This window comes from Pelmatolapia mariae, linkage group LG17, assembly GCF_036321145.2.
Source record: "Pelmatolapia mariae isolate MD_Pm_ZW linkage group LG17, Pm_UMD_F_2, whole genome shotgun sequence".
NCBI lineage: Eukaryota > Metazoa > Chordata > Actinopteri > Cichliformes > Cichlidae > Pelmatolapia > Pelmatolapia mariae.
In genome coordinates, this window is record NC_086242.1 from 6,794,705 (window position 1) to 6,810,912 (window position 16,208).

At 39.0% G+C, this 16,208-nt stretch overlaps 1 protein-coding gene across 1 annotated transcript; it reads right to left on the bottom strand.

The window, feature by feature from the left end:
- Positions 1–72: 72 nt before the first annotated feature.
- Positions 73–11,326, bottom strand: tnnt2e (troponin T2e, cardiac). Its single transcript, XM_063500683.1, has 11 exons — positions 11,322–11,326; positions 10,861–10,884; positions 10,597–10,627; positions 10,426–10,486; positions 8,736–8,852; positions 8,539–8,616; positions 7,490–7,603; positions 7,245–7,357; positions 6,994–7,084; positions 3,739–3,776; positions 73–259 (listed from the first exon to the last, which is right to left on the bottom strand). The coding sequence occupies exons 3-11, from the start codon at positions 10,623–10,625 to the stop codon at positions 220–222; spliced, it is 681 nt and encodes a 226-aa protein (XP_063356753.1). The 5' UTR covers positions 10,626–10,627; positions 10,861–10,884; positions 11,322–11,326; the 3' UTR covers positions 73–219.
- Positions 11,327–16,208: the final 4,882 nt, after the last annotated feature.

Genomic DNA, 16,208 nt, shown 5'->3' on the forward strand with positions numbered 1-16,208 from the left:
AGTGAGGATTAGTGAAAAGAAAAGAGTGATTCATTTCTGAGATAATTTAACATGAAAACACACAAACAGGCATAAAAGCACAAGTCTGTTTATTGTTTGTAAAGGCTAAGGGCTAAAAGGCACAAAACTGTGATTACTGAAGAGCAGATTGAGAACAAATTCCAACACGGGCACTCGTGGTGAGATGGCTCCTCTGAGAATATATGTCGACGTTTCCGTCTATCTCACTCTGCCCTTGGCCTTTCCTCTCCCTTTGGCGCTGTGAAGTCAGACAAAAATATTCAACTGTTCAGCATGTGTGCATAGATGAATATTTTTAAGTTAAACTGCATAGTTTACACCTATTTGAACCTCCGTATGGCATTTTTCCTGCTATGTAAAGCATTAAAATTAAAACAAATAAGCTACTGAAGTTGTAATCATGACTAAATATGAACTGATCCTCCAATTTACTGATGTTAAATTAAAAAAATAAGCAGTATTTAATAAAGGTGTGAATAGACACTAGATTTAAAAAAAAAAAAAGACTTGATAACGATAAGCTGGATTTGAAGAAAATAAACAGTGTTTAACTATTTAATGCTTATCTTCCTTCACCTGCTTGCAGTTATGATTATTTCATAATGTCTTTTAATAGTACCCAGGGAGTAATTCTGTAGTTTGCTGGCTTACATGGAAACATTATTTTCAAGTAGCTAGCTAAAAAGATAGCTAATAGCTGAAATTATGATCATTTTAACTTTTTAGCTAAGATGTAAAAAACACATTTAAAGTACATGTAGCAACATTAATGTATGGATAAAGTGGAATTGTTAGCTGACAATGCAAACTAGCTGGAAACAGTCAAATGAAAACGTTTTCAGAGCAGGGGCGGATCTAGAGAAATTTGGTTAGGGTGGCAAAATCAAAGCTATTTCTTTACACATTCAGGCGTTACATTCTGTAATATGTACTATATATGGTTAAAACGGTGTTTTCCAACCTTTTGCAGCCATGTATTTCACATATTTTACATCAGAAAAATCACACAGCACACCACCGAACAAAAATGTCACAAAAAGCATATTGATAATTTTTCCCCGCGCACCAGGCATAGCGGAATTGGTTTGGTTTGTCCCCGGTATACCTTTTTGCTTTCTTCTGACCACTACTCATCCTAGGGCCTTTTTCTGGGAGGGAATTTTCTCCAGGACCCAGGCCAGATTGACTACTTTTTTTCTTTTCAAATATTTATCTATTGCTATTACGCGCTGCGTCGTCTCACAGCATGACGATTATGGATTTTCTTCTTCGTCTTCTTCTGTTTTACTGGCAGTTGGCAACTCATTTAATTACAGCAGGTAGTTGTACTGCCCTCTAGTGGAGGAGAATGTAATTGTTCTGCCCGCTACTCATGCTGGTTGTTTAGAGTACTAATCAGGTGGAACCAGATAATCTTCCACGGCACACCTATGTGCTGAGGCACAGTGGCTGGGAAACACGGTTAAATTACATCAAATGCAACACATTTACACATCTTACACATTTCATATAAACATTGTAACTTTCTTATTATCTTTAGCCCAAAATATTTACATATTTCAGTTACATAAAGAAATGTGAATTTTAATTTTATGTAGTGTATAGCCTTTATAATAAATAACCATGTAGCCCAACTGTAAGTATAAAATCCAGAAAGCTACACAACAAGAGGTGGATCAGTTAGAAATACAAGTCTGACTTTTTACGTTTCACAATCTTTTTACTATTTATTTTTTAATGGGGTGGGCACCTTATGCACATGCCACCTCATGCCACCACAGTTAATCCGCCCCTGTTTCACAGGACTTTACACCCTTACTACCTTTACTGTGTTTACAGTTTTTAGAAGGCAAGTAGTATGACTTATTCAGACAGGTTTCCAGGAGAAAACTTCTTCTCTTTAAAAAAGAGCATAACAGCACAGCTTAGATTTGCAAAGGTGCATCTGAACAAACCACAAAACCTCTGGAACAACGTCCTTTGGACAAACAGTGAAGAGTTTTGCCCATAACGCACAGCACAGAAAACGAAAAAGCAGCAAATTAGCACAAACACCTCATACCAGCGGTCAGATGTGAGGCCATCGTGTGAGGCAAGCTAAAGTTTGGCCCAAACTGAGTAGCAGAACAGGACAGTGATCCCAAACACAGCAGCAAATCTACCACAGAATGGCTGAAAAATAAAAGAATCGTGTCGCAATGGCCCACGCCAAGTCCAGACCTCAACCTGAGTGAAATGCTGTGGCAGGACCTTGAGAGAGCCATGCATAAATGAATGCCTGCAAACCTCAATGAACTGAAGCACACTGTGGGTGGGCAAAAGTTTCTCCAGAACGATGTGAGAGTCTGATAAAGCCAAACAGAAAAAGAAGGACTTCAAGTTGCTGCTACCAAAAGTGTTTCTACAAGCAAATGAATTATGGGATGTGCACAGTTTTTCACAGGACTGTAAAAGCTTTTTTCACATGATCGTACACAAGCATAAACATTAAAGTACAGAAACTTTCAAGTAGGGTTAAAATATTTGTCTTAAGGTATGACCACAACTTTGACAATTTGGGTAAATAGTTGAAAATAAATATATATCATATAAATTACAATATAATTAATATAATCAAAACAAGCTGCAGTTTCATTTTAACCCAATAAAAAGAGTGGAAATGACATTTAAAATATCTCGTGCCATGTTGGTACCTCAGTGTCTGGTACTTGAATGACAGTACATATCCTTGTCTGCATATAGATTGGTTTTGGGTTATGTTTCCTTAGTGTTTATACTAAGTGGTGCCCCATGTGCTATATGAAAATAAGAGGGACAGCAAGAAAGAGCTGTGATAGATGAAAGGAAAGGGCAAATGCCAAAGCATCATTCTATTAGACAGGGACAAAGGACACAATTTTACGCTGAACACAGCTGGCAAACGACGACTGTGTCCTCACCTTTGATGTGCAGCCGCTGTTTGTTTTGCACCCTTGCCCATAAGATCTGATACCGTCATAAAAATACAGGCTGCTTCGACACACAACTCACACTGTCTGTCCTAATTTTTGACATACTAAAAATCAAAAACTGAAAAATGTAAAGGATGAAAGGGGGAAGTGTTGTAACAGCATTTAAGAGAATATAAACCAGAACAAGATGATAAAAATAAATAAAAGAAACTGCATACAAGCTGCAATACACAAGAACTACAAGAATTTCTATTGATGAGGCGATCTTTTTCATGTCTGTTTCAAACAAAAACAAGTTTGGCTACATTTTCACGTGCCCGTGATAATTTGTAGCCCAGCTAAGACATCACGTTCCCAATTAATATTATACAGCATTATGCGAATTTTGGAGGCTTTGAGTGTAAGAGATAAGTCACAAGGCCCGAGAAAAAATGTATAAACGACCAAATTCTTTCTGAAATATAGAAATCCAGTTTTCCCAGTGGGCCAAATGAGCAACTGACTTGTGTTGTTGGCTTTACCAATAAACTGAACACAGATGTGCTCAGTGTTAATGTCATTTCTTTAAAAAAAAAAAAAAAAAAAAGAAAAAAAGGGGGGAATTAAATGAATTACCCACCCCTGGATTAGATTTCTCCAGGAGTGTTTAATCGAAAGAAAAAAAAAAATCACCGTGATACACAATGACATTTTTAAAGAAATTCTAATGATGTCCTCAGTGCAAATATGAGCCACACCTGAAGGGTGGTTCATAGATGTTACTTACCTCTGGTTGTTCTGAACACGAATCTGGAGCAGAGTAATCTGTAGAGGAAGAAACATGAAGGACATGCTGAGTCCAGGAAAAACAACAGACGCCAGCTGAGCCAGCAAAAGAGGATCTTCTGGTCCTGTGGAGTAACTAGCTAACAGTATATTCTCCTACATAATTTTATGTCCGCATGGCAACCTGTTCTGTGGACACAGTCTATATTTAAGACATATTTTAAACAGATTGAAAGCTAATATTCGGATTACTGCTCGTGTGTAACTTGGTGAATGTGTAAATCAAATAGTTCTTCCAGACACAAAAGTAAACAAAGATTTTAGAAAGACTTTATTGCGCCACACTGAATATGAAGCTACTTGCCTCTCCCCTATGTAATAAAACCTCGAATACAGCATCCATGGCAGATATTCAGTTGACAGTTCCAAGTAAAAGATTTGGAAAAACCACAGTTGCCATCTGCTTTAAATACACACCATTGATAAAAATGCTAATGAATGCTATTTAAAAGTCCCAACATAATGCAAAAACAAACCTGAGAATGCACATTCTGTCTTACTAATTTAAAGTGAACCTACTATACCTTTGTTATTTTCTGTCAATTATATAATGTTGGACATTCATTTCCAAAGTTTTAAATAATGAGGTCCATGTATGCACAAGTAAACATTGTAAGGCTTCAAACTACTTTAAACGCTATATTTCAGACATTGTTTTCTAAACTCGGCTCTCTCTGATGTCACTGAAAGCCGATATGCCTAATATGTCCATCTAATTCACACAGCCTAGAGTATGAACACAGCAGCCCCACCCTCTTTTATTTGTGTGATTAGTTGACTCCATGTTTAAACATTGCTGCCCTTGCTAATCAGTACCAGATTAGCTAGTACTAAATGTATTCATGTATGACGGCAGGTAAAGCCTCAGAGGTGTTACATACAGTGGCCCTGAGAGGCCAAACGGATTGCAACTTAAGAAAACACCAGCAATAAGAAAAACGCTGCAAAAGCACACAAAACACAAAGGAAATAGGAAAAACGACAACGGAAATAGGAAAAAAGAAAACAGAAATAGGATAAACGAAAACAGAAACAGGAAAAAACAGATTTCCAAAAGCACAAGGGAAGTGTTTCTGGGGAGACAATAACCTGGCGGACCAGTTGCAGGAACCAAAATATGCTAAGAATTGCGCTGGGAGACACTTAAAAGAAGTGGAGGATCTATCGGTTTTGTGAGGAAAGAAAAGATGAGAGGTAAGTATGTTAGCCTACCATTAGCCTAAAAATCCGTCATCAGTATTATATGAATCATGATAAAACACGCCTACCATGTTTTGGGTTCCTGCAACTGGTCCGTCGGGTTATTGTCTCCCCAGAAACACTTCCCTTGTGTTTTTTCCTATTTCTGTTTTCGTTTTTCTTGTTTCCGTTGTCGTTTTTCCTATTTCTGTTTTCTTTCTTCCTATTTCCATCGTTGTTTTTCCTAATTCTGTTTTGGTTTTTCCTATTTCCTTTGTGTTTTGCGTGCCTTTGCAGTGTTTTTCTTATTGTTGGTGTTTTCTTAAGTTGCAGTCCGTTTGGCCTCTTAGGGCCACCGTAGTTAGGACACCCCTGGCAGCCCTGTCTTTTGCGCTGATTTTGAGCATGGTTCTGGCAGTCCCGATTCCAACACTGTGCGCTTGTTTTGCTTTCTGGCCTACTGACATGGCGCCGCGATCCCACAATGCACTGCGGCATGACGTCAACTCCAAAGCCCTATAGCTTCACCTCCCCTTCTTACTGGACACTAGCATGAAAGTAATCAAGGCTACTGCTGCTAGCACTGCTAACATTAGCTCAGCTGTACAAACTAATCTGACACTGTGTGTATTTGCAACATCATACATGGTGCGAAGTGCTACACAATTTAGCAACATTTGAAACCCTATGTGCTGGGGTTTTCTTCCTGTTAAAACTGTGTTTTTCCTTCCCACAGTTACCAAGTAGTTGCTCATAGGGGGTCGTCTGATTGTTTGGGTTTTCTTTCTGATATTGTTAGGTAATATCCTACAATGCAAAGCACCTTCAGGCAACTGTTATGAATATAAATTAAATAGAATTAAACTGAACGAGATCAGTAAGAAGGCAATTAATGGTTTCATGTAGCTCCTAAAATGTACACAAAATATTTGTTTGGCCAATTTTGATCTTTGCACATTTAATATGTGCGCTTTAAAATGTTTTCTTTGGATTTTCTGTCTTTTAGAGTAGTTGACTAGCCTTCCACTTTGTTTAAATGACCAGCAAATTAGTCAGAAGGTGGCCTTAAAGAAAGAGAGAACATAAAACAGCTTTTATTTGACAGTGAGTTAAATGTGATGGTGTGCAAAAAGACCCGGTATCATGTAAATAAGAATTATTTTGAATTGTAAATCATACAAAGCCCACGAATAAAAACACGGAAATCGTCATATCAGGGAACTGTGAACTCTTTTCCCCTTGGACGCCTACTAGGGGTATCCCTTGTTCCTCTTTCTGAACTGAGTGCTTTCTGTCATAATTCAGACCTCCTTCTGGAACCAAATGACTTTCTCCCTGTACAGCTTAGTAGGGCTATTATTGGAAAAACCCAGAACCTATTTTACTGATTGTCAAAGCATGTCATTATAAATATATACTGAGTTGCCAAATCTTGCCATTAAGGGTACAGGAGAGGTCATCAGATGTTGTTCTTTTAGGTTAAAGAGTTAATGTGAATCTTGTGATATCAGATTTTTGTTCTGTTAAGAGAATCAAAATCTTAGAAACAAAGGAAATAATTCAAAAAAACCCTGTTTCCTTTGTCTCATGTCTCTGCCTTCTTGTAAGTCAGACCTCAAGTACCGTCTCAACTCTGTACTGTCTCTTAAGGTCCTGGATTAAATGGCCACACGCTAGCTTCACCAGCACACACCACTGTTTTCACCTCCTGTTTATAACTTACTCACTCAGCGGTCAGTCAGCTCTGGTTCAGCCCTTTGAGACTCAGTTTTTGACCCTTTGACACACAGACCAAAAAACCAGAAGGCTCAGACTAGTCTTTAACAGTTACTCACAAATTCTGCTGCTCAGTGATGCAGATCTGGAGCACGCTGATCATTTAAAGAGAATGACCTTGCATTAAGTTTGATTACTGTTAGCTGATATTTTAACAGGTGCAAATAAAAGCTTGTAGATCAAAAACCGGTGTTCGCTATGTCATTGCACAGCACGTAATATCCCGAGGCGAAATACTTACATCATATTTCTGTCTCATCAGTGTCTTGGTGAAGTCAAACTTCTCAGCCTCCAGCATCCACAGCCACTGAAAGAGCTCATTGGCCTTCTCCCTTTTAATCAAAACCAGGAGGAGTACAAAAAGTGAAAACCTAAAGGCCAAAAACTGTAATGGGAGGTAGATGGGAGTTTATGCACCACCAAATCACCTGCAGCAGACTTGAAATGTGGATTTAGGTGTTTGAGCAGAACTGTGAACAGTAGTGTTCTTACTTCAGTTTGTCCTCGTTGAGACGCTCGATGTTGAGAGGTTTCTTCCTCTCCGCCAGGATCTTTCTTTTCTTCTCTCTCTCCGTCTGCTTCTTTGCTCCCCGCTTTCCGTCTTGCTGGATGTGAGATTCAATGAACGTGTAAAATAAGGAAGGGACCGCATTTACATAATAAACAGGCAAACTGTGAAGCTGATCATATTTCCTATTGCTTTGAATGCAAATGTGTGCGCGCGTGTGATTACTCACCCTCTGCTGGAAGCCAGAGTACTGCTGAGTCATGTTTGTGAGAGCCTTCTTCTTCTTGGCGTCCTCGTCCTGCTTCCTGCGGGCCTCTTCCTGTTCCTTCCTCTCCTTTTCTTCCTGTGACACGAATTATAGAACACGGAGAAAATGAAACCATCTGTCCACTTGTCTTTCCAGCCACTAAAACTGGACTGAAGATAGCATCCTCCAAACGTTCTGACATCCTCTGATGTCAGAAAAAAAGAATGTAGCTTCCATTGTCGTTCATTCTCAAAAAGTTCAGAATATTGTTTTTATGTGAGCAAGGCTATTGTATTGTGCAATCAAGGTTATTTTGCACATAAGATTAACTTCTACGTGCAAAATACATAAATACTATTTTTACTGCCACTTGGGGGCAGCAGAAACAAGCTGTGAATCCATCACTGACATAGTCTCATGTTTTAAGATAAGTTAGAGCACTTTTTAAAATTAATTTGCCTACTTAAATTTCAAGCATTCACTTGGAGATATGTTTGTGACCATAGCAAGTTTAACTCCAGTCTAATACTTCTGTACAATTCTGGCTCCTCTTCTTCTTCTCCTCCTCTACACTTGCTAACAACGCCTTTCTCCTGTGGCTGAAAATGAGGCTTTATAAAGAATCAATGAGTCAAATGTCATCATTTGACCCATTGTTATTATTAAAAATGTTGAGGGCAGGTTTAAAGTAGAAAAATGAAATTGTGAAATGGAAAGCAAATATCCGAGTGCAAAGACTTCGTGTTTATCCCAGTTTATGGAATCTGATTCAAACGTAAATTTTCACTAGCCATTAAAAAGCCAGTGCGTTACATTACATGAAAACAGAGGACAAACAGATCCAGGATGGTTCTTTTTTTTTTTTTTTTTTTTTTTTGTTAATTAGGCTTTTGCAGACTGTACTCTAATTCTGTTCAGGAACGTGAGCAAAACCACAGTGTGTCAGCTCCTGGGGGCAGGACACTCTTCATTTATTGCAAACATTGTCACATACTGAAAAAAGGCAGACGCAACTGCATCTAGAAACTCACAGCAAGCCGATTCTGCCTCTCCTTCTCATGCTCGGTTCTGATCCTCTGTTGCTCAGCTCTCTCAGCACGACGCTTCTCCTAATCATCCATGCCCACACGCAAACACAACCACACACACGCACACATAAACAGAGTGTAATTGTTTGCTGGGTGGTGCATCACTGTAGCGATCTGGCACGCTTTCCTGGAATACTTACAATCCTGTTAACGAGAGCGATGAGCTCCTCCTCGTCCTTCTTTCTCTGAATGAAGTGGGCCTCGATCAGAGATTGCAGCTCAGTCAGATCCTTCTCCTGACGCTTCCTGTGGATATCCTGCAGTCACGTATAGATGTTTTTAGTTCTCTACTGAACACGACTGCATATCATCTATTTCCAAAACCTGTATCAAGTATTGGCATCGCACTAAGATCTACATTTTGGCAAGAAAAACAGGCAGACACCCACTAGTACAGTCCTCAAACATGCAGCACACATGAAACTTTGATTATATACACTAACTGATCCCTTTATTACTGCATGTTAATACAAATCTCTAATCACCCAATAACTTAGCACATGGCAGCAACTCAGTGGTTTCAGGCATGTAGGCATGATCGAGAAATTCAAAGTTAGTGTCAAGTAAGGTGTTTAAAGTGATTTTGAATGTGTATTTTGGAAATCTGCTGAGATATTCCCACACAAACATCTCTAAGGTTTAGAGAAAATGCTCGGAAAATAGAAAACATCCAGTGAGCAGCGGTTCTTTGGGTGAAAATGCCAGAGGTCAGAGGAGAATGGACAGGATCCTTCAAGCTGACAGGAACTCAAATAATCCCTTGTTACAATAAAGGTATGCAAAAAAAAGCATCTCTGAACACACAACAAATTTAACCTTGAAGGAAATGACAGAAATACAGCAGCAGAAGACCACACCTGGTGTCAGTTAAGAACAGGAACCAGGCTATCATTCACAGAAGCTCACCAAAGTTGAAGAATAGAAGATTGGAAAAAGGGTGCCTGGTCTGATGAGTCTTGATTTTCTGCTGTGATGCTCAAATGGTCGAGTCCGAAATTGTTGCATAGGCAACATGCCAATATGGATCCATCTTGTCTTGTTGTGCATCAGCGGTTCAGGCTCCCACAGTGTGGGGGCACACTTTAGGCATCTTAATAGCAACTGAGCATCATTTAAACACCACAGCCTACCTGAGTGTTGTTGCTGACTGTGTCCAACCCTCTATAACCACAGTGTACCCATCTTCTGATAACTGCACTATGTCACAAAGTTCATTAGCTAGTTTAGTCATCCTAAACTACTTTCTTGAACATGACAATGAGTTCACTGTGTTCAAATAGTCTTCACAGTCACCAGATCTCAATCCATTAGAGCACCTCTGGGATGTGGCAGAACAGGAGATTCATATGATTGGCGAGTAGCCGAGAACTCTGCAGCATCTGTGTGATGCTGTCATGTCGATATGGACCAAAATCTCAGAGGAAGGATTCCAGCATCTTGTTGAATCTATGCCACCAAGATTAAAGGCAGTTTTGAAGGTAAAAGCGGGTCCAACATGGTACTAGTAAGGCCATGTAATAAAGTGGCTGCTGAGTGTATCTTTTTAACTGAAGAGGACCTGTACTTATGACCAAAGCTTTATCAAGAGCTGTGCTTCACACCCACTTGTAGATACATGCAAAAGTCAGATAAGCCTTTGATTATGTCTTTTTAAGTGTGAGTCCACCTACTCATTTTTTAATTAGAAATGAATACTTTTCTATGTTGCCAAAAAAAGAGATCTATTCTAAATTCATATTTAGAAATAGCGCTGCTCTCCCCATCTAACTCCAAGGCAAGCCATGTTGAAAAATGCCACACTGTTTCTTTAAATTGGCTTCAGTCACTCACATCAAAGTCGACTTTTTCTCCCTCAGGTATCTTTGGCACAGTCAGCGGTGGTGCAAACAGCCTGAAATATAACATCTCTGTGTTACAATGAGAAGAACTTTGAACAACCTTATTGCAAGTTGGATAAACTGATTAAAATTCAAATAACAAAAAAACAAAACCCAGCCCTACTTTGGTTTAGGTTTGGATTCATCTGTCATATCTGCAACAGGGAAAATAATAATTGATTATGGGTGTATGCGTGTGTATCCAGTGTCCTAAAATCTTTATTTTATTGGATTTTTCCATTATTTTAGCAGTGATGGAGAGCATCTGTGGATTTTTTATTTCCTTTTGTTTTGTTATCAAAGGCGGGTTGAAGACACCAGACATTTTTGGTAAACTAGAGCAGTGATCAAGCTATTTTCATAAGGCCTTATCAGCATGTAAGAGTACCTTCATCCACAGCTGGAGACTCGGCTGCAAAAGGACAAAGGAAAATGTTAGTGCATCAGCAGGTGGAATGCAAATGGATTTCCTTTTATTATTTCCAAACTCCATTTCACTCAGCTCTGATATTTACCCTGTGTCTATTGATATGAAAATCTTTCTTGCATGTCAGGGGCGGAAATGGAGTCTAAATCGTTTCTGTATAACGTGTCAAACTAGAGTTGCTCTAAGTACTCTTGGGGTTGCAAGCCACGAGCCTTAGTTTACCTTGAAACAGTGGAGGCATCTCTTTGATAAATGTGTATCAACCATGAGGGCCAAAATAAAATTGGACGATATTGAGATATTTACGCTGCAAATGAATGCCTCGGTATGGGAGAAAATCAAAACAATTGGATTTTATTACCTGACAAAGATGCGCAGAAAAACAACTGATATAGTCTTGTATATGCACCCATATACATTACCATCTTCTGCAGGCTCTTGGCAAGGGCAAGGCGAGGAGACAGTAGATGAGGATTGCAGGAAATGGAAAACAACTTATTAATTAAGACTGCTCGTAGATGGACAAGGCGCTGAACACATTTGTTATGTTTATTAAATAATAGAACGCTAAAGTTAAGGAAAATAACAAGAACAGTTGGTGATGAAACCCTCGCAAGAAGGCCGTAATTTCCTATAAAGCTAAAAGGGAAAAAGAGGTCATTACCTTCAGCTGTTGAAACCGGGGGTTCTGAGGGGTGAGAGTAATGAAAATATGATTAGATGCTGTCACTCTTTAATCGATGCAATGCATTTTCCTTCTTAAAACAATCAAGACATGTTTGCCGTGGGATAAACACGACTAAATGAATGTCAAACATGTGTGATCTGAAATGAAAATTGAATTTCAACACCCAGAGCTCTTCTTGCATTGCTCGCAGTTGCTTTTGTCTGAGTAGGTGTCTCTATTTTTTTTCTTTTTTCAAAGATCCTGGCAAATAAATCTGACAAACTCAGCAGGCAACTCCTGGGGAGCCAAACATATAATTAGCGAGTACTGCACATAGGAATGTTTATAATGATTTAGTTAAGGAGGTAATGATGAAGTGAATGAAGTATCGTTTCAATTTGAGGTGGAAACGGGAGAGACGATGTTAAAAAACATTTTTTTAGATTTCAATGATCTCATCTGATGTTTAGAATGGTGCAAGTTTATGAAATTAATCATAATTTTTCTCCATAAATATTGTTACAATTGAGGAAAAACATTTCTTCACAATGGAGGAGAAAAAAAATTACAAAGAAGAATTACCTTCGACTTCAGGAACAGCTTCTTCTGCAAAGCAAGAACAGTGAAGTAAACTTATTGAAGTAAACTTCTGTTGCTCTTGGGTGGATACAACAACAACACACAAAAAAGGGCATGATACAACAGAAACAGCCACAATAATATCCCACAAGTGTGTAAGTAAAGAAACATGCTTTGTTTACAGACAAAAAAAGTCATACAAACCTTTTTCTTTCAGCGTCTCCATGACTGAGTGAACAAAATATGGATTAGTGGATCAATGAGACTCTTGCAGACAGCTTGCGGCTGGGTTTTGGTCACACTCTGAGCACTGTGATGTTGTCTCTTGGGGATGCACTGAGAAGCAGTGCTGGTGTTTGACATTCATTTTGAGCAAAGCTAAAAACTGAACCCGAGAGTGGTTTGCAACAGGCCAGATATCAAAGCAAAGTCTGAGCACATGTTTTATATATGACTGTTACCACACGCTTATCAGCGCTTCTCTCCTTTACAAAAGTAGCCTCTGAATGCTTCAGTGTAAAAGTTCTCCAAAATGAAAAGTTTGTAGGGTAGCAGCAATTTCTGTTGGTCATGTACTGTCACAGCTCAGGTACCTTTTGATAGAGCCAGGCTAGCTTTTCTGTTTCCTGTAATTGTTGTTAATGGGAGAGGTTTTGTTAGGGTAAAGAAACCAAGTTTACTTGGTTAAGTTTGAGAAAATATTGTGGTTTGGCTAGCCAGTCTGACATGTGCATATTTGTGCTAACCTGAGCTAGCAGATGCTCCCAAACTCATCAAGCTAGCCAATGCAACCAAATTTACCAGCTTTAAACTGTACTATACTACACTCCACATTTTATTAGTTCCACTACTACTGAGTTGGACCCTTTTTGCTTTCCCAACTCTCTTAAGCCTTTGTGGCATAGATTCAGCAAGGTAATGGGGACTTTCCTCAGAGGAAGGGTGGATCGTCATGTTATTATTGCCAAATTCCAACCCTATCCAATATCACAGCAGACACAGAGACTCATCAGACTAAGTTTTTACAGTCTTCTGTTTTCCAGTTTTGTAAACCCTTACGGTTTATAGCTTGCTGCTGTGCAATTTAGAGATGCTCTTCTGCATACCTTGGTTGTAACGATGATTATTTGAGTTACTGTGATCTGGCCATTCTCCTCTGACATCACAAAGGGATTTTTCTCCCAGAGAACGGCTGCTGGATATTTTCCCTTTTTGGGGCCATGGAGATAGCTTTGTGAGAAACTTCCTGCAGATCAGCAGTTTCTGGGATACTCAGAATCAACGACCATGCCATGTTTAAAGATTCTCAGTTTGAACTGCGTCAAACAGGTCATTTTGACCATCTCTGCATGCCGCAATAAGTTGCTGACACATGATTGGCTGATTAGATATTTACATTAATGAGCAGATGAGTAGGTGTATCTCTTCAAATGACTAGTGAGTGCAGTTCTTAAAATGAATCCTTTCCAAAAAAACAGATGTTATGCAACTCATAACCAAGAGTAAAGGGGTCTGAAGAAGGGCATATCAAAGGTAGAGAGAAGTTTGCCTTTTTTCTTCTTTTTAATTTTCTTTCACAGCTGAGCTGGGTTTAGGAGACAAAGTACTTGGTTATGTTTAGAAACAGACTGTGGTTTGGCATAAAACACACCCTTTCAATAACATAACCATGATTTAGAGAGGCTTACTGGAAGAAAACCTTCACTCACATTAACATTATTGCCTGGAAATATGTCACGTGACAAGAGACGCTTAAGCATGGAGGTAGGGGTAAAATTACTGTACAAATACAATAAATATATGGGAATCCATCTTATCTGGAAAATAGCTGTTTTGGGGATAGGTGATTTAAAAATGCTGCTGCAGCCACTGAGAAATTAATATAATTAAATGTGAAGCTATTGCATGACATACCATCATTTAAAAAGAGTAAGCCTGGTGTATTTTAACAAAGGCCCATGTCGCTACAGGCACGGTGGAGTGAAAGTAGCATATTTAAGTAAACTTTTTCTCTAAAAGTCAAACTGATTAGAAAGAGTCAAATCGGCAGCCTGGTTAGTAAACCTGTCAGAAGACTAAAACCCACAGTACACTGTATACATACTGACATGAAGTGTACAGTCCTGAAAATGTCACGGAGACATTTACAATATAAACTGACGGCTAAACATGAGCTGACACATCAGTGTTGACAGAGAGGTTGTTAACATTCAAAAAGAAAACACACACAGCCAGCTTGCTATGGCTTTTTATCCCTGACAGCAGACACTGTAATGGCAACAGACACACCGGAAACAAGATGAAGCACACGCGAAGCCACTCAAGAAGCCTTTACCTTCCTCTTGCTGCGTCTCTGCCTCTGAGCAGACATAATCAGGTCAGCGTATGGAAGCGAGGAATGACATTTTGGTATATAAAGAGTAAATTCTCACAAAACCTTTACTTACCTTCCTCCCTGAAAATACAGGAAGCAAAGACGTAAACTTTAAAATCAGCTGATTTTGTGTATTTATAGCTGTGTTTCGAGGGTGTAGTGAAGGTACTCACAGAATCTCCTCGATAACTTCTACTTCTAGCTCTTGATCACACATCTTGGATCACAGTTACCTGCATCGGAGAGCAAAACATCAAAAAGTGCAAATCTGAGTTGCCACACAAATTTAATTTGATACATTTTTACATAAGAAAAGAAGCAGCTGTTGAAACAACACGAAATCATACCCACACGTATCCATCCGGGTCATTAGGGCGTTCACATTTATTCGTACATTTCACAAATTTTCGTGCTGTGATTGCTCTGATTGTTTGTTTTCTTGACATCTCATTGCCTGTAATGTTTTCGCAAGCCCTCCAGATTTTTTCCCCCCCTCGAACAGATGGTTTGCATCTTTCTTCTTTTCTTCTCCTTTCGGTACTTTTATCATTTGTGCAAACAACTAAACCAAAAATCCACAAAAAAATATTTAAATAAAAAAAAAAACTTGGCTACATGCTGTGAGATTGGAGCAGTTGTAGAATCCGAAATGATTCCACCATGGGCACTGCAGGCAGAGGCCCAGGGCTTTAAACAGCTCCAGGCCTAATCCTCAGCCATTTCCTTTTGGCGCTGATCAAGGCTGCAGTCAGCCGACTAGAGTCTGAAAAGCACTGAAAATATCAGGCTTGCATGAGTTCTTCGGGGATGCACTGATGTATCTGCAGCTACACATATTGCATTGGCTTTGATACGTACACTCGTAAACAGTTTCCCAGGTACTTAAAAGGCTTTGAAGTAATGCAAGAAATCTCCATCATAACAGGTGCTATTTAGCGTGATGGCAATGCTTAACTTAATATATTTCTTTTAAAAGCAGTTGTATTTGATTTCAGTACAAGCTCGGTTTATTAAGGGGCCATTACCCTCTTTTTGTTTACTTAGAAATCAATTTTCTTGTCATGATCCGTACTACTCAGGCTGAGTCGCTGCGGTTCCGAATTTTGATTTCTAAAGTCTAAGAGGGTAACCTTGATACAGCCATGAGGATGTCATGAGGGTTAAGCTAGACTTGTAACAAAAAGATTGTGTTACAAAATTGTAGCGTGGGGTTTGAAAGAAGTGGCTGACGCTTGAGATTTCAGATGTAGCCATCTTGGCACATCTGTCATTCACTGTAATATTAAAACAAAATGTATTCACAATAGAAACAAAAGCCAGTGTTCAACCAAACACCCAAAAGCTGGGTAACGTAGAGGGGTGGATCCGATTCTAGTGATGAAGCCCATAAATTCACTAAGAAAACAGTTACTGAGGTCATAAATGGGTGGGCTAATTTCTCATGAGCTTCTTTACAATCTGACTTCTATTTGGAACCACAAGAGTTCCCCCTCAATGGCCATTAGAATAAATGCAAGTCTAAGGCACTTCTGCATTGTTTTCACATTTTATATCTGGAAACTATACATGGTTTAAAATCTAAATTCCAGTCCATTGCATTGTGGGTGATCTATGATGCAGTCTTAGCGTCATGTAATAAAGACTCATTGCAGTTCTGTGAAAATTAATACACCTTTAGCAGCATTAACT

Bases quoted from the DNA above. Each gene is read 5' to 3' on its own strand.
- tnnt2e (XM_063500683.1), bottom strand. From the start codon at position 10,625: ATGACAGATGAATCCAAACCTAAACCAAA. The intron at 8,853-10,425 runs GTGAGTGACTGA...ACGTGACTGCAG, and splicing joins GAGAAAAAGTCGACTTTGAT to GATATCCACAGGAAGCGTCA. The intron at 7,358-7,489 runs GTGAGTAATCAC...TCTCACATCCAG, and splicing joins ACTCTGGCTTCCAGCAGAGG to CAAGACGGAAAGCGGGGAGC.